Source organism: Mastigoproctus giganteus, chromosome 3 (genome assembly GCF_048544385.1).
Source record: "Mastigoproctus giganteus isolate SK-2022 chromosome 3, ASM4854438v1, whole genome shotgun sequence".
NCBI classification, from domain to species: domain Eukaryota; kingdom Metazoa; phylum Arthropoda; class Arachnida; order Uropygi; family Thelyphonidae; genus Mastigoproctus; species Mastigoproctus giganteus.
In genome coordinates this window covers 202,149,623-202,163,055 of record NC_143577.1, presented here as the reverse complement: position 1 = coordinate 202,163,055, position 13,433 = coordinate 202,149,623, and the positions used below count along the sequence as shown (strand labels likewise).

Genomic DNA, 13,433 nt, shown 5'->3' with positions numbered 1-13,433 from the left:
GTTATCTCTCTTTTTTATTGGAATCGATGCTATTTGTTTTCAGATTATTTTTAAATGAACATAAAAAGAATTTTCAATTTTCCTTCACCTTGTTTCCTTCATTATTAATGTTCTCGAACTGGTGAGTGACAGATAATGCCAGTGCTAAACTGACTGCTCCCCGTAAACCTCCCCAGGTCATCACTATGGCATCTTGCCATTTTAATCCGTACCCTATTCGAGAAAGAGCTGGGCTTAGGACTGCTATCATCACTAACCTGTAATTAAAATAATACAAATATCTAGGTAATAAAGGCAGTTACAGGAGTGAGTGTACTGATACAGTGAAAACTATTGGAATTTCATATGTGTTATTAAAATTCTACTTCAAATAGCAAATAATAAATAACCTTCAAACCAACCAATGAAACATCCTTTTGAATAGCTATGTTAGTGTAGGATAAATTACAATTCTACAACAGGTAGTTACTTTTCAGATTCTGTACATTGTGCTCGAATGATCGTTATGCGCGTTCACAAAGACAATAAGCGCTTGTGATCTTTACCATGCGATCATCGGTTATGAAAAAGATCAACAACATCGCTGACGGTTGGAAGTGAATGACATCCGGTTCAAGAAACATTCGAACAAAGCTAGGGGAACACACATTCACACATTCACCCTCATCTTCGACTCTCTCGCTTCGAGTCTTCGTCGATGTAGTATCACACGATGAAAAATCACTATGAATGAGAGAAAAGAGGAAAAGAAGTGAGGTGGGAGTCTATTATTGGATGAATCTTTGGATTATGCTAATGATAATGCATAGTTCAAAATCACTCCCATTTCACATTGTGCGCTCACATAGTTTAACCACATACAGTATATTCGGTGTATTTAAGAGGCCACTAGACTTCAGAATTGTATTGTCGAAAGTTTTCAAGGTGGATTTTAGAATTTTAATTGAAAATAGTTTTATTTTATTTATATGGATCTTATTGGTTTACATTGTAATTTTCATGTTATTTCACTTTCTTTTTTGCACAATAGAAGAGATAATTGAAAGAGGCAAGCTCTCCTTTATATACAGTAGAACCTGGATAAGAAGTTTTTCAAGGGACTGGAGGTTTAGAACTTCTTATGCGGGAAAACTTCTTAGAAGGGAAAATGACCTACGAGTATGAAATATTAACTACACAAATAAAAATGAAAAGATACGCATACATAAGTTAAAGATCATTTTTCAGTACTATTTCAGAATTTTTAAATATTTTACTCTGCCTATGAGAAACATTTTTAAACTGAGGATTTCTAATTGCTTAACATTCTGTTCATTAAACTCATTACCAAGTTGGAAGGATGAGCTCCTTTGGAGTTTCAACATACCCTAAAAGGTCACAATTACACTAAGAAAGAGCAATAATCTACTAAGTAATTCAGAAATGTTCACAACCAACAGAACTTAACGCTGCCTACATATCTAATTATGGATATCAATGAAAACAATTGCAATGTGTCACTTCCATTATATCAAAATGTTTCTACTAAAAATGTTTTAGCGCTGAAAGCCCCAGACTACGGAAAATTACTAATCGAACAAGTTAGTGCTTAGGATCATTTTAGTTCGTAGCAAACCACCGAAGTAGGTGAAATGACATCGTTTTTGTTATAGCTCTTATTGTGAGTGCCTTTACAACAAGTTTCCCTGATATTGAACTACCTCGAATAAGCAAAGCTCAGACAATGGATTCTCGAATAGGCAACACTTCGCCAATGGATTCTCGGCGAATACCATCACCCCACAACCCCTGGGTTGTGGGATGATGGTATCTTCATTTCTGGAACTTATTCTCGGCGGATATAAGTATATAAGTATATACTTTTATCCGCCGAGAATAAGTAACATTTGTCTTCTCTATTGGGGAAGCATTGCTTATTGGATGTAGTGCATATCAGAGCAACTCGTTGTGAAGGCACAATATGAGATATAACAAAAACGATGCCATTTCACTTCAGTAGAATTACTGCCACTTCAGTGGTTTACTACGAACTAAAATGATGCTTGGCACTAACTTGTTCGATTATCAAATGTTTATTTTATTTAATAGTTTTTAATATTAAAAATAAATAATTTCTATATTTAAATAAATCGGTCAACTACTGAATGCCGGACACTCAGGACGAATGGTCCGTAGTCACGAATGGTCGTTAGTGTAGTATCTCAAATAGAGAGCTTTATGGTAATTGATAAAAGTTTCTAGTACTCGGGCTTAGCCTAAAACTGAGGAACTAACAAAAACGTTGTCTATTTGAGTCTTTCCAGTTGTTGTGAATGACAAGGATGGGAGAAGCGATGGAAATTACTCACATTTTCCCGAATGGCGCCACCATTTTTAATTTTAAAAATATTTTTAAAATTATATATTAAACCTACTCGTTGAGCTCTTTCCAATTGTATATAATAAGCCATAGGTTGTCGACAACATTTTTGTCACCTCATATTTACCCCCCCCCCATTTCTCAGACAACATGTTGTCAACAATGATCAATATGGCGTTATGTTGCCCCACATGATGTACAAACCCATGCAAAATTTCATGTCAATAGGGTGAGTGGTTCCAGAGATACAATGATGTGACAGACGGACGGACAGACAGACAACCGAGTGACATTATAAGGGTCCTTCGTTAGACTTACGGACCCTAAAAAAACGTATTAAGTGGAAAAACGTCATTATAATAATACACTGTGTATTCTTTATCACGAACTTTTTATGCGGGAAAATTTTTACCCGGGAAACTTCTTATGCTGGAAAATAATACATTACAATGTACAGAATTGAAATTGAGACTTAAGAAACCAAACGTAGTACAGGGGGAAAACTTCTTATGCGCTAATTTCTCATTCGGATTCTACTGTATAAACAATGTAATAATCCTGGATTTACCCAGAATTATCATACGAATATTCCCAAATAAACAACGCACACAAGTATTTGTACTGAAATGACGAAACTTGGATCAAGCTGAAAATTAGGTGTTTGGGTTCCACATGAACAGGGCTACATATCGGAAAAAACATCAATGGACGCCGTATCTCTGGTTCCAGAAGCTGTTGTGACTGCCAATATTGCTATTACTGGGAGTTTGGTCTGTCTTCCTAGAAATGCATAAATAATGAGTCCAGCTCTTTATGAAAACCATTTCTATCCCTTCATATGATCATCCCTGCATATTTCCATTCCTGCATATGAGCAGATGGTAACAGCATGCCGCGAATCTTCATGTGCTTGTCTCTCTCTCTCTCTCTCTCTCTCTCTCTCTCTCTCTCTCTCTACTCGTGCTTCATTTCTGGAACGAATTATATCTGGAGACGAGAATCAATATATTCATAAACTGTTATCCCAAAGGCAATGCCATGTTATATCTCAAGCAAGTCCCCATTACTTGTCCTGAAAGGCGCCTTGCAACCATAGAAGATTATGCTTTGCATATGACAAAATGCCAAATCCCAAGTTCTCAGAATATCACAGGAAGAAAATCTTGACCGTGTAATGGAAAGTTCTATCTCACCCATTATATTTTAAATACCTTTCTCCGTCTGACATCAGATGAAGAAAGGGCTGTATGGAGCAATGAGTTTTCTCGGTCTCTTCTGCACTTCTTGGACGAAAAATCATGTATTTTTAACGAAATTTTATATTCATAAACAAAACACCGAAACATAGATTCCAAATATAGAGATAGATATACGAAGTATATTTATTTGCAAATAAAAATATATTTTCGAGAGTGCAACGGAATGAAGCTCTTTGTGAAGTCCAAATATTCATTACATCCCTTACAACTTCAATAATTTAAGGCTACTGTGTATCAAAATCGGGTTCTCTCAGACATACGACTTTAGCTTGCATGTCTTTTAAGTTGCTGTCAAAGTAGATGGCGATCGTAAATAACTGCTTCCGGTTCAAGCTCTTATTTATATCTTTTACAGCACAGCATAAAACACTTTTCTCTAGAAATTCTTGTTGCGAAGAACGCTTTCTGTGATAGTCAGTGAGATTACTATATCTGACGCAAGATGAAGATGAATAATTCTACTTTTCGATGCCAAAGGGCACTCTTCTCAAGCTTCGCCTGATGGATCTGGCGCCTCCGTAGCCAGGTGGGCAGGAGCAGTAGTGCGTAGCACACGCTTCTTGATTAGACCGGGGTTCGAGCCCGTGAGCCACCAAATACGACGGATGCGGAAAGATCAGGGAATGACTACCGCATATCCCTGGAGCAATATGGCCTTAGTTGCTAATGCTCCTAAAAAAAACCAAATAACAACCTGATGGATCTGTATCATACATACATAGACAATACGCAACAGACTTTCTTTTCCATAGCAAATTAGGCATCAGTTAAGAAATTAATAGAAATAAAAAGAGAATATGAAGTTCTATTCGTTTATAATGCACTAAGTGCCAAATACCACGTGGATAACACGACACGATCAGACGTCAAGGTATTGTTTTATTTATTTATTTTTGTGTTCTCGCGCGCTCATGTGCCCGCCCGCACATATACACAAATTATTTTAACCAACCATTTTCCCAAAATAGGGTTAGAAGCTCCGTAGTGTTTAGTGTAAATAACACTATGAACTGCCTTTGTCTCCACCAGATAATGGTATTAAAAGTATAATTTATTAGTTACGTTTCGGCTGCGATTGTTTTATCAATTAAGACATTAAACTAGCTTTATCTTAAATATTGTATATCTCCAATAATCTTGGGATTTCCAGATACAAGCATCTGAATAACAAGATGCTTTAAATTCTTGCTGGACCTTAGCCCCACTTGTTTGCTTTAGTTTTTCTTATTGAGCTTTCAACTGTTAAAGACGTATGTTTGAAAAATGCTATACAACCAGGGAGGATAATATTTTTCTCTCCTCCACACACTTTGGTTTGCAATAAACGTTTGAAGTGATTGATTAATTAAGCCACTTGATGACTTCGGTTCACTGAAAATTGGGGAAGTTCCTGTGCGTTGGAGGTATCTAGTTGCTATTATACATACAGTACATTGAAAAATGAATGTTTTGAATATACTGCTTCATTTTGCATGTTATACTGACATTTTTATAATAATCTAAACTTAATAAATCACATAGATAGACCAGAGATTCTTAGTATCCTTGATAGGTATTTCATCAAAAATAATACTCAATTGCAATTACTTAAGTTGAAAATAAAATGGCGTGTTTTAATTCTATGCACTATCTAGTCTTTTCTGATAAGGCTAAGTACAAACAGCGATGAGTAAATTAGAAAATATTTTTTTCTCATCGAATACAGTGTAACATGTTTAACTGAATATGCTAATATTCCATTAAATACCCTCGAAAAATGGCAGACAGCCAAGAAACTGGTTTGAAACTTTTTCCACTTTGTAAGTTGATATTAGATAGCAGTTTCGATCCCTCATGGATAGCACAGTTAGTTGAATCGCGATGCTCCTCACACCGTGTGGAAAAGACCTGAGTTCGATGACGTGTGGAATTTTTGTGGGCCTTTTTCACAACGTGTCTAAGTTAGCGGGTCTCAGGCGAGGGTAGCATGGTTTTTTTCTGCTGAAAAATCTGCTTTTTCGTCCAGCAAAACAGAAAATCGACTACAGAACAGAGGGTATACTCGGAGCAATATAGCCTTAGTCGCTGACGCTCTAAAACTATTACAACAACAACAGCAGTTACGAACAACAAAAATTGGCCTTTCTCACTTACCTGGCGACAGTTGTTCCAATATAAGTAGCGAGAATAAGGAACCAGTCGTCTTGCATAATGAAACTATAGGCTCTTTCTGTGATGACAACTCCAACTAGCATGAAGATAACTGTATTTGCAAGGTAAGAAAGCATCTCCCAAAACCTGCAACATGACATGAAGAAATAGTTATTTATGTATGTTTGTTATATGCAGTATAACACAATAATCCAATATGTATTGAGACACTCAACAACAAAAAAATTTATGTTCATGATGCCCACATCACGGAGTTTAACGCTCGCAAAAATCCAGTTAGCTGCACTCACAATAGGATTTCTGTGTATAGACACCGACATTTTCTGTCATTCATCTCTCAACCCTGATAAGATGAAGAAAGGGCTGTATGGAGCAATGAGTTTTCTCAGTCTCTTCTGCACTTCTTGGACGAAAAATCATGTATTTTTAACGAAATTTTATATTCATAAACAAAACACCGAAACATAGATTCCAAATATAGAGATAGATATACGAAGTATATCTATCTCTATATTTGGAATAATATTTGTAATACAGCAAGGCCAATATTATTGGCCTTGCTGTATTGCAAGGGCCATTGTTATTCTGCTACAGTAGGGATTTCATAGAATTTTCAAATGTAGGTAGGATAATGTTGCGCGGCGTTTTCGGTAGGCAATATCATTCTTAATTCCATGCACTGCATCCATTTGGCACTGACCGACCCACATGGAACAGGCCCAGACCATTGTGCTCCTACTGAACTGAACTTCAGTATGGAAGAAATGCGGTGGATTTGTGAATACCCTCACCCCATCTCTCGTTGGTATCCCAGTGTTTGGTGCTATTTCTCACATGTGGGTATTTCTTTGGTTCTAGCTCCATCACCCGTTGAAGTTCGGAAGTACTTCCGCCCGAAGTAAAGAAATGTGCGGGGTTTTTCACATCTGAGCAAAGTAAGTCTGTCTTTAGCAGGAGGGAGTTGAATGGTTCCTCTACCTGGAAATTCCAATTTTTCAGTCTGAAAACAGGCCGTATTATTGGTGCACAGTATAGAATGCACACCGCTTACAGACAAAAACACATTTCAGAAGTTTGACAGTGGGCCGCTTGCAGTCTAGGTGTAGGGTTCTTTATAAGTCCCCCTCCCTTAGCATCCACTTGTCCAATCAACCACATCGCTATCACTTTGTGACGAGCTTTTCCTCTTCCTGAATCACTATCTAATTATAAAAAGAACTGATTATCCATTCCTGTGGTGATGGTTATTATGACAATAATCGGTCGAACTAGAGTGATGTACTTTTCTACCAAGCGTGTTAACGTTTGGTAGAAAAGAAAAATAGTGATATCTTGGGAGCTGAAATGGAGAGAAGAATATCTAGATTATTGAAAATAATTTGAAAAGGTACATAGAAAAATCGTTAGACACTCAATATGAAAAGACTATAGGTGTACGACTGAGAAAAGACTAGACATCTATTGTTATCACCTTCATCCAAATTGTCTTGTTGCTGATTTCAGATATACCACATTATCAACCATTTAAAAACTTCTGGATACAGACAACATTCCAACAGACTTCTTAGTGACATTATCTTTGTCACTTTCTCTTGCGTTGCGAATGTCAATATTTGTGTAATCCGCTAATTTAATTATTTAATGTGTTGTAGTGATGTAAAAAAAAAATTAATTTATCTATAAATTCAATACTTATTATTTAGAGCAAAGGACTATTATTTTTTATCTATGACATAATAGCAATTTAAAAACAATTGCCAATTACTTTAAAAACTAGGCATTTCATAATAATAGCTAAGAAAAGCAATGCTGCTTCTTATTTTGGAGAAAATTAACAGTATGAAAAACTAAAATTCGAAAATTAGACATATCTTTAACCAGATATCTTACCTATGAACAAATCCTTCAACCTCAGGACTGATGCAGGACTTCTGCGAACTGATCACCACTCCCAAGGTTACAAGAGCCAACACACCGGACACCTCAAGCACTACCTCCGCTAGGTAGTAGGTGACGTAAGCAGCACTGAGTGTCACTGTAATCTCAACTACGGCATCATTAAATATATGGGAAAGGCAAAAAACAGAAAATCTTCCAATGACAAACCCAAGAGCTGGTCCTCCTAAGGATATCTGACAAAACTTAAGGACAATGTCCGTACCTGCAGAGGAAACGTGAAAATTATTCAACTAATAAGTAATGCATCCTAAGTTCCACTATTTTCTATTCTATTCTAGTTGGAGAGCATATTAGTAGCGCCTTGACATTGTTTTGGGTTAACTATTCGCTCAGTGTTATTTGTTTTTTTACCCTATTAGCCCATTTAACTGTTTATTTATTTGCATACAAAAGTAATATTACAATTGTATCCATAGCGTTGGAAACACATAAATTGTAAACATATTACACATCATCGCTACAATTACATATTTACATTCTTATATGTATCAAGCCAAAGAAATTATACGATATGATATATAATATTAATAATTAGGAGAGCAAGGAATCAGATTACAAACTGTAAGATGGATTAAGCATAGTTTCTTGCATCAGCTTGTGTTCGTACATCTGAATCATTGTCCTCTCACAACACGTGAGAGAGGCTTCAGTTCAAATTCTGTCAATGATGCGAGGGATTTTTATGGGCTTGTTTTACAACTGGCTGAATTAGGTTAATTACCTAAGTTAATTACCTAATTTAACTCAAAATCGTTCACATATCTTTTGGGGACGATGCCATCATCTTTGACTATTATCCCCAAAAAAGATAGTGTGAAAGTTTTTATTGAACACGGCAATTGGAGAAGCCAATACAGGGCTTCTCCATTAACGACTGATTATATAGTAGTTTTCATAATTTGAGAGAGAGAGAGAGACTCTCAATGTCCTTTTCTTTATTCTTCAGCTTTATATTTTACATTTAAAATAAATGTATATGATGTGAATTCCACATTCAAAAAAGATTGATTAATGTATTATAAAGATAGAGAAGAGCAGTTTTACAGTTGAAGTAGTTTATGTACTTTGATTTAACGCACTTTTGTAGATTGTTTAATCTGCTGGGTAAAATGGTTCTCAAAAGAGGCATTGGTATTGAAAAAGACATCTTGATCATCAGAGAAGTAATATTAGGAATGGGATAATTACTTAAAAATAACTATACTAGAGAAGCAATTTTGTGGCTATGCTTAAATTGATCATAGAAGTATGTGAGAGGATTAAGCAAGTAATTTCTACTGCTCTACTGGACAAAATTCTGCTACCACAGGCGGCCATCAAGTTTTGGATAATTCAGATGATTAGGTCATCTGAGAACAGTAGACAAATTCACCGACTTCTTAGGGTAGATAAATGTTGAAATCTAATGAAAAAAGAGAGTGCTATAGTAATTAATTGATTGATTTTATTCTTGAAGAATTATAGAGGTTAGAACACAGTAAATGGTATGAACACCTCTCTACAGACAGAACACAGTACAAACACACCTTGCTACAGACAAAACACAGTACAAACACACCTTGCTACAGACAAAACACAATATAAACACCTTGCTACAGACTGGTACGAGCAATAAATCTGGAGAAGTAGGAACATTTTTCCACTAACTTTGAAACAATACAGCTTCTAGAGTGCTGTTAGGTTAGGTGTATATTAAGTGCCAAAGCAATTAAAGCTATGAGGCATCAATATATTGCGTCTGTAATTTCGTCCATTTTTCAGTTCTTTTGCTGCTTTGCTCCCAGAATTTTCGCGAGAAAAAAAAAAAAAACAAACCACGCAGTCCTTTCCTGAGACCTTCTGACATTGTGATAAAAGCCCATAAAAATTCCTCGTGTCAATGACAAGACTGACTACAACACAAGCCTTTTCCACTTGGTGTGAGAGAACATGTGATTATAATCACTGCACTACCGCGAAGGTTACTTGAATATAACCACCTGCAGAGCCAAAGTAAGTAGCATAAACTTTTCAAGCATCACAAAAGGGACCTCTGAAGAAACATGCTGTTCCTTACATAGGAACGATTTACAAATAAATTATGACCAAATTACTCTAAAACTTGCACAAGTAATTTTAACGATTATAAATTTTTATCTATATATTTGAGATGTATCACCTTTTAATATAAATATTAATATAAACTAATACTAAATCTCGCCTTGCTCTTTCCTTTTGAGAATTTCATGGCTAATGACAAGAATTATGTTGTACTGTATTTTATTAAAGTCATTACGACGTATTTTTTTATAAAAAAACATCCTGTATAAATATTCATTAAAGGTGTATTTACCTGAAACTGATTTTCCAGGCGTAATCAAGTCCACAAGAATAGTGAAGGCTACAATGGCTGATCCGTCATTAAGTAGGGATTCGCCTTCTATAAGCGTGGAAAGAGTTTTGGAAGTTCCTGAAATTATAAAAATGGAATCATTTGATAAATGTCTTTTCTTTAAAGCAATGTTTTCCAAAAAACTTAATTTTTATCACTTGACCCAATGGAACCAATATGGTACACCTAATGCACCCTCTGGAAATTGGTAATTATAAACAAAAACTGAAAATATATAAATGCACTTTTGTTTTTAAAAAATTCAAAGAAAATGTCATATTAGTAACAAGTTGGATATATCACTTAGCAACAGAAAGAAAGTAAAGGTCAGTAAAAGCCACCAAAATATATTATATCGAGGAGAAAATATAGGCATGACAAGATGACAAGGAGCAGAGTCGTCCTGTATAGCCTTCCAGTATATCCAGAGCAGAGCCTTCCAATATAGCCAGATATCCATTGGCGTTTACCGAACCTTTTATAAACTGCAGGTGACCTACTCCATAATACGAAATGCACCCCCATATCATTTGGCTGGTAGGTAATTTCATTGTAGACACCATACAATCTGGAATGGTATTCAAATGAAATTGGGCCTTTTTCAGTTTTTGTGTGAGGAGGAGCTTCTTCTTAGGACGACGGGCTACAAGTCCATTTTTGAAGAGGAGTCTTCTGACTATTACTGCACTTACTACCACTCCTGTATGTTCTTCCCATTCTCTTTTCAACTCAGACGAAGCTTTACGGGTTTTTAGGCATAAGCGCTTCCAAACGCGGTCCTGTTTTGGCGTAGAGACTCGTTTGCGTCCGGTTCCTTTTTTTCCTTTCAGTAGAAACTTGAGTTTGGAAAGAAATCTACTCACTGTCGACTGATTAAAAGACACTCTATAAGCAATATGACGAGAAGAACATCCTTCCTCACGTAAAGCAACAATACCACTCTTTCTTCATGGCATCAACTGCACGCAACTCGCCATCCTCAACTCTTGCAGAGCTTGCTTATATAGCTGAAAGTAACAGCTGATGCAATATTACGTCATCACCTATGCCTGCCAATCTTATCTGATGCAATCTGTAAGAAATATTGCTATATACTTACGTTATTCGGACGACAATTACAATTTTAAGGAGTTGTTCACTTTCTTTGAATACCAGTGTATATGGGAACACCGTGTCCGCCCATTCACATCTAACAACTCTACTTCCAGTGAACGGATTTTCATGAAATTTTATATCTGACTATTTAAGAAAGATTGGTCGAGCCATACTATCATAAATTCGGGCAAACAGAAATCGCCAATTATTATTGGCGCACGAGCGACTTAGACCATATTGAGCCATTGTGCATAATGGATGTAGGAAAGTGTATTCGTGGGTCAATTTTCATGTTGTACGGGCTGAAAAATTGGAATAACTCAGGGAAAACTGTACTCTGTCCACATGACATCAGCTAATTATGCGCAGGTTTGTTGAAGGATGGGAAATATGGCGGATGTGCAAAAAAAAAATATTCTCGGTTAAAGCAGTTTGCATTTGAAAAAGCTCATTTTTTATCAGGTTGCTAAATATGTAAATCGTGAATTATTACTATTTTTGTTATATTAATCACAGAAATGCCCCATTTCAGTTATTATTAAAATCTAGGTATGTGTTACTGTTTGTTTATTTTATTAAATCACAGTACATCTATGAAATACGAGTTGCGTTTCTATTCGCAATTTTTATTAAAAATCCAGAAGAAAATAAGTAAAGTATTACAAAAAGGTGAATGAATATTGCGTTGTGAAGTATGCGCAGTGAAGGGAAAACAATTACTTTTATATATTATTAGTTAATTAATTAGTAATTAATTGGTAACAAAATAATTAGTTATTTACTTTTCACTTCTCTTAATCACAGGAAAATAAAAAATCAATTAATTTAAGAAATTAAAATAACGCACTTGAAATGTAACCCACTGTGTATATTAACTAACTTGTTTATACCATTTTATCTTGCACCTATTATTTCAGTTTAGCATGGACAGTTTGTTTTATCTTTTGAATTTGTTTTTAAAGGTTTCGGCATAGGGTATGGAAATTTGCCGAATATATTCACAATTTACAAGTAATGTGGTGGATAAACAGGAACTTTTCTAACTGTTAAGGGATACCGAACTTGCCACGTAGATAACGGGTTGGGCTTTTCACTGAAAACATAATACAGTATTTCACGATAGCTGTTCAATCGTTTTGATTGAACTCTTGACTATTCGGCTATTGATTGACTATTGATTGACTATTCGGCTATTGATTGACTATTGATTGACTATTCGGCTATTGATTGACTATTGATTGACTATTCGGCTATTGATTGACTATTGATTGACTATTCGGCTATTGATTGACTATTCGGCTATTGATTGACTATTGATTGACTATTCGGCAATATGCTTACGGTTGGATGTGGCTCGTTTGACTAACATAGTAGGATGGGTTTCCTAGAAATTATATGTCGCAAGTTACGAAAAACATTATCGATCTTGTCATCAGTGCTGTGAGAAATGTTTAAGCAAGGTAATAAGGTTTATTTAATTCTTTGAAGTCATTAACCATGCAAGTTATTGCAAGTATTTCTGGGAATGAAATGCTTTAGTAGTTCAGGAGACCGTAATTTCTGAAGAACAGCTAAATAAAATAGTAAATTCAGTACCCGAAAAATTCGCCTTGGGAAATAACACTACGCTACCGTCCTGTTCTCAAAATTGCCTTTTATTTTATCAGTGAGAGAGCTCACGAATCTCAATAACAAAGCAATCCAACGCGCACATGTACCACTAAGCTGGTTAACCTGCAGAGTGGTGCTGGTTGGGGGGGGGGGAGAAAGAGAAAAAGCCCAATCGGAAACAGACAGCTGCTGACTTTAATTCTATATAAATCGCCTCTCCCTTCCTCAAACGCCTTGAATAGAGCATCTTCAGTGATGTGTGTTCCCAGTCTTCGTCCATAAGCCGGAGCTTATCCGTAGTGCCATGCCCATTACATCTGCGGTTATTTGTTTCCATTATTTGTCAGAAAACACTTCACACCTGGAATGTGAACGTTCGCAATATATTTCTTGACCTAAAATTCACATTTTACTCAGTGAAAATTGCATCATTTCTTGCCTTACTGAAAAAGTTTGTAAAACGATAGCAGCAGAAATCGATAAGATCTCTCTCTCTCTCTCTCTCTCTCTCTCTCTCTCTCTCTCTCTCTCTCTCTCTCTCTCTCTCACTCTCTCTCTCTCTCTCTGTTGTGTGTGTTACCTCAGCTGTAATCTTTGCAACGATATTCATACCGCTAATGAATATCGT

At 35.9% G+C, this 13,433-nt stretch overlaps 1 protein-coding gene across 1 annotated transcript in view; it reads right to left on the bottom strand.

Moving 5' to 3' along the window:
* Window positions 1-13,433, bottom strand: part of LOC150088579 (sperm-specific sodium:proton exchanger-like) — a 93,751-nt gene that overhangs the window by 60,344 nt on the left and 19,974 nt on the right. The window contains exons 4-7 of the mRNA XM_090370238.1: window positions 10,061-10,177; window positions 7,660-7,930; window positions 5,752-5,895; window positions 89-257 (exon numbers count right to left, since the gene is read on the bottom strand). Of these exons, the coding sequence (XP_090226364.1) occupies window positions 89-257; window positions 5,752-5,895; window positions 7,660-7,930; window positions 10,061-10,177 (701 nt within the window). The remainder of the gene's footprint in view (window positions 1-88; window positions 258-5,751; window positions 5,896-7,659; window positions 7,931-10,060; window positions 10,178-13,433) is intronic.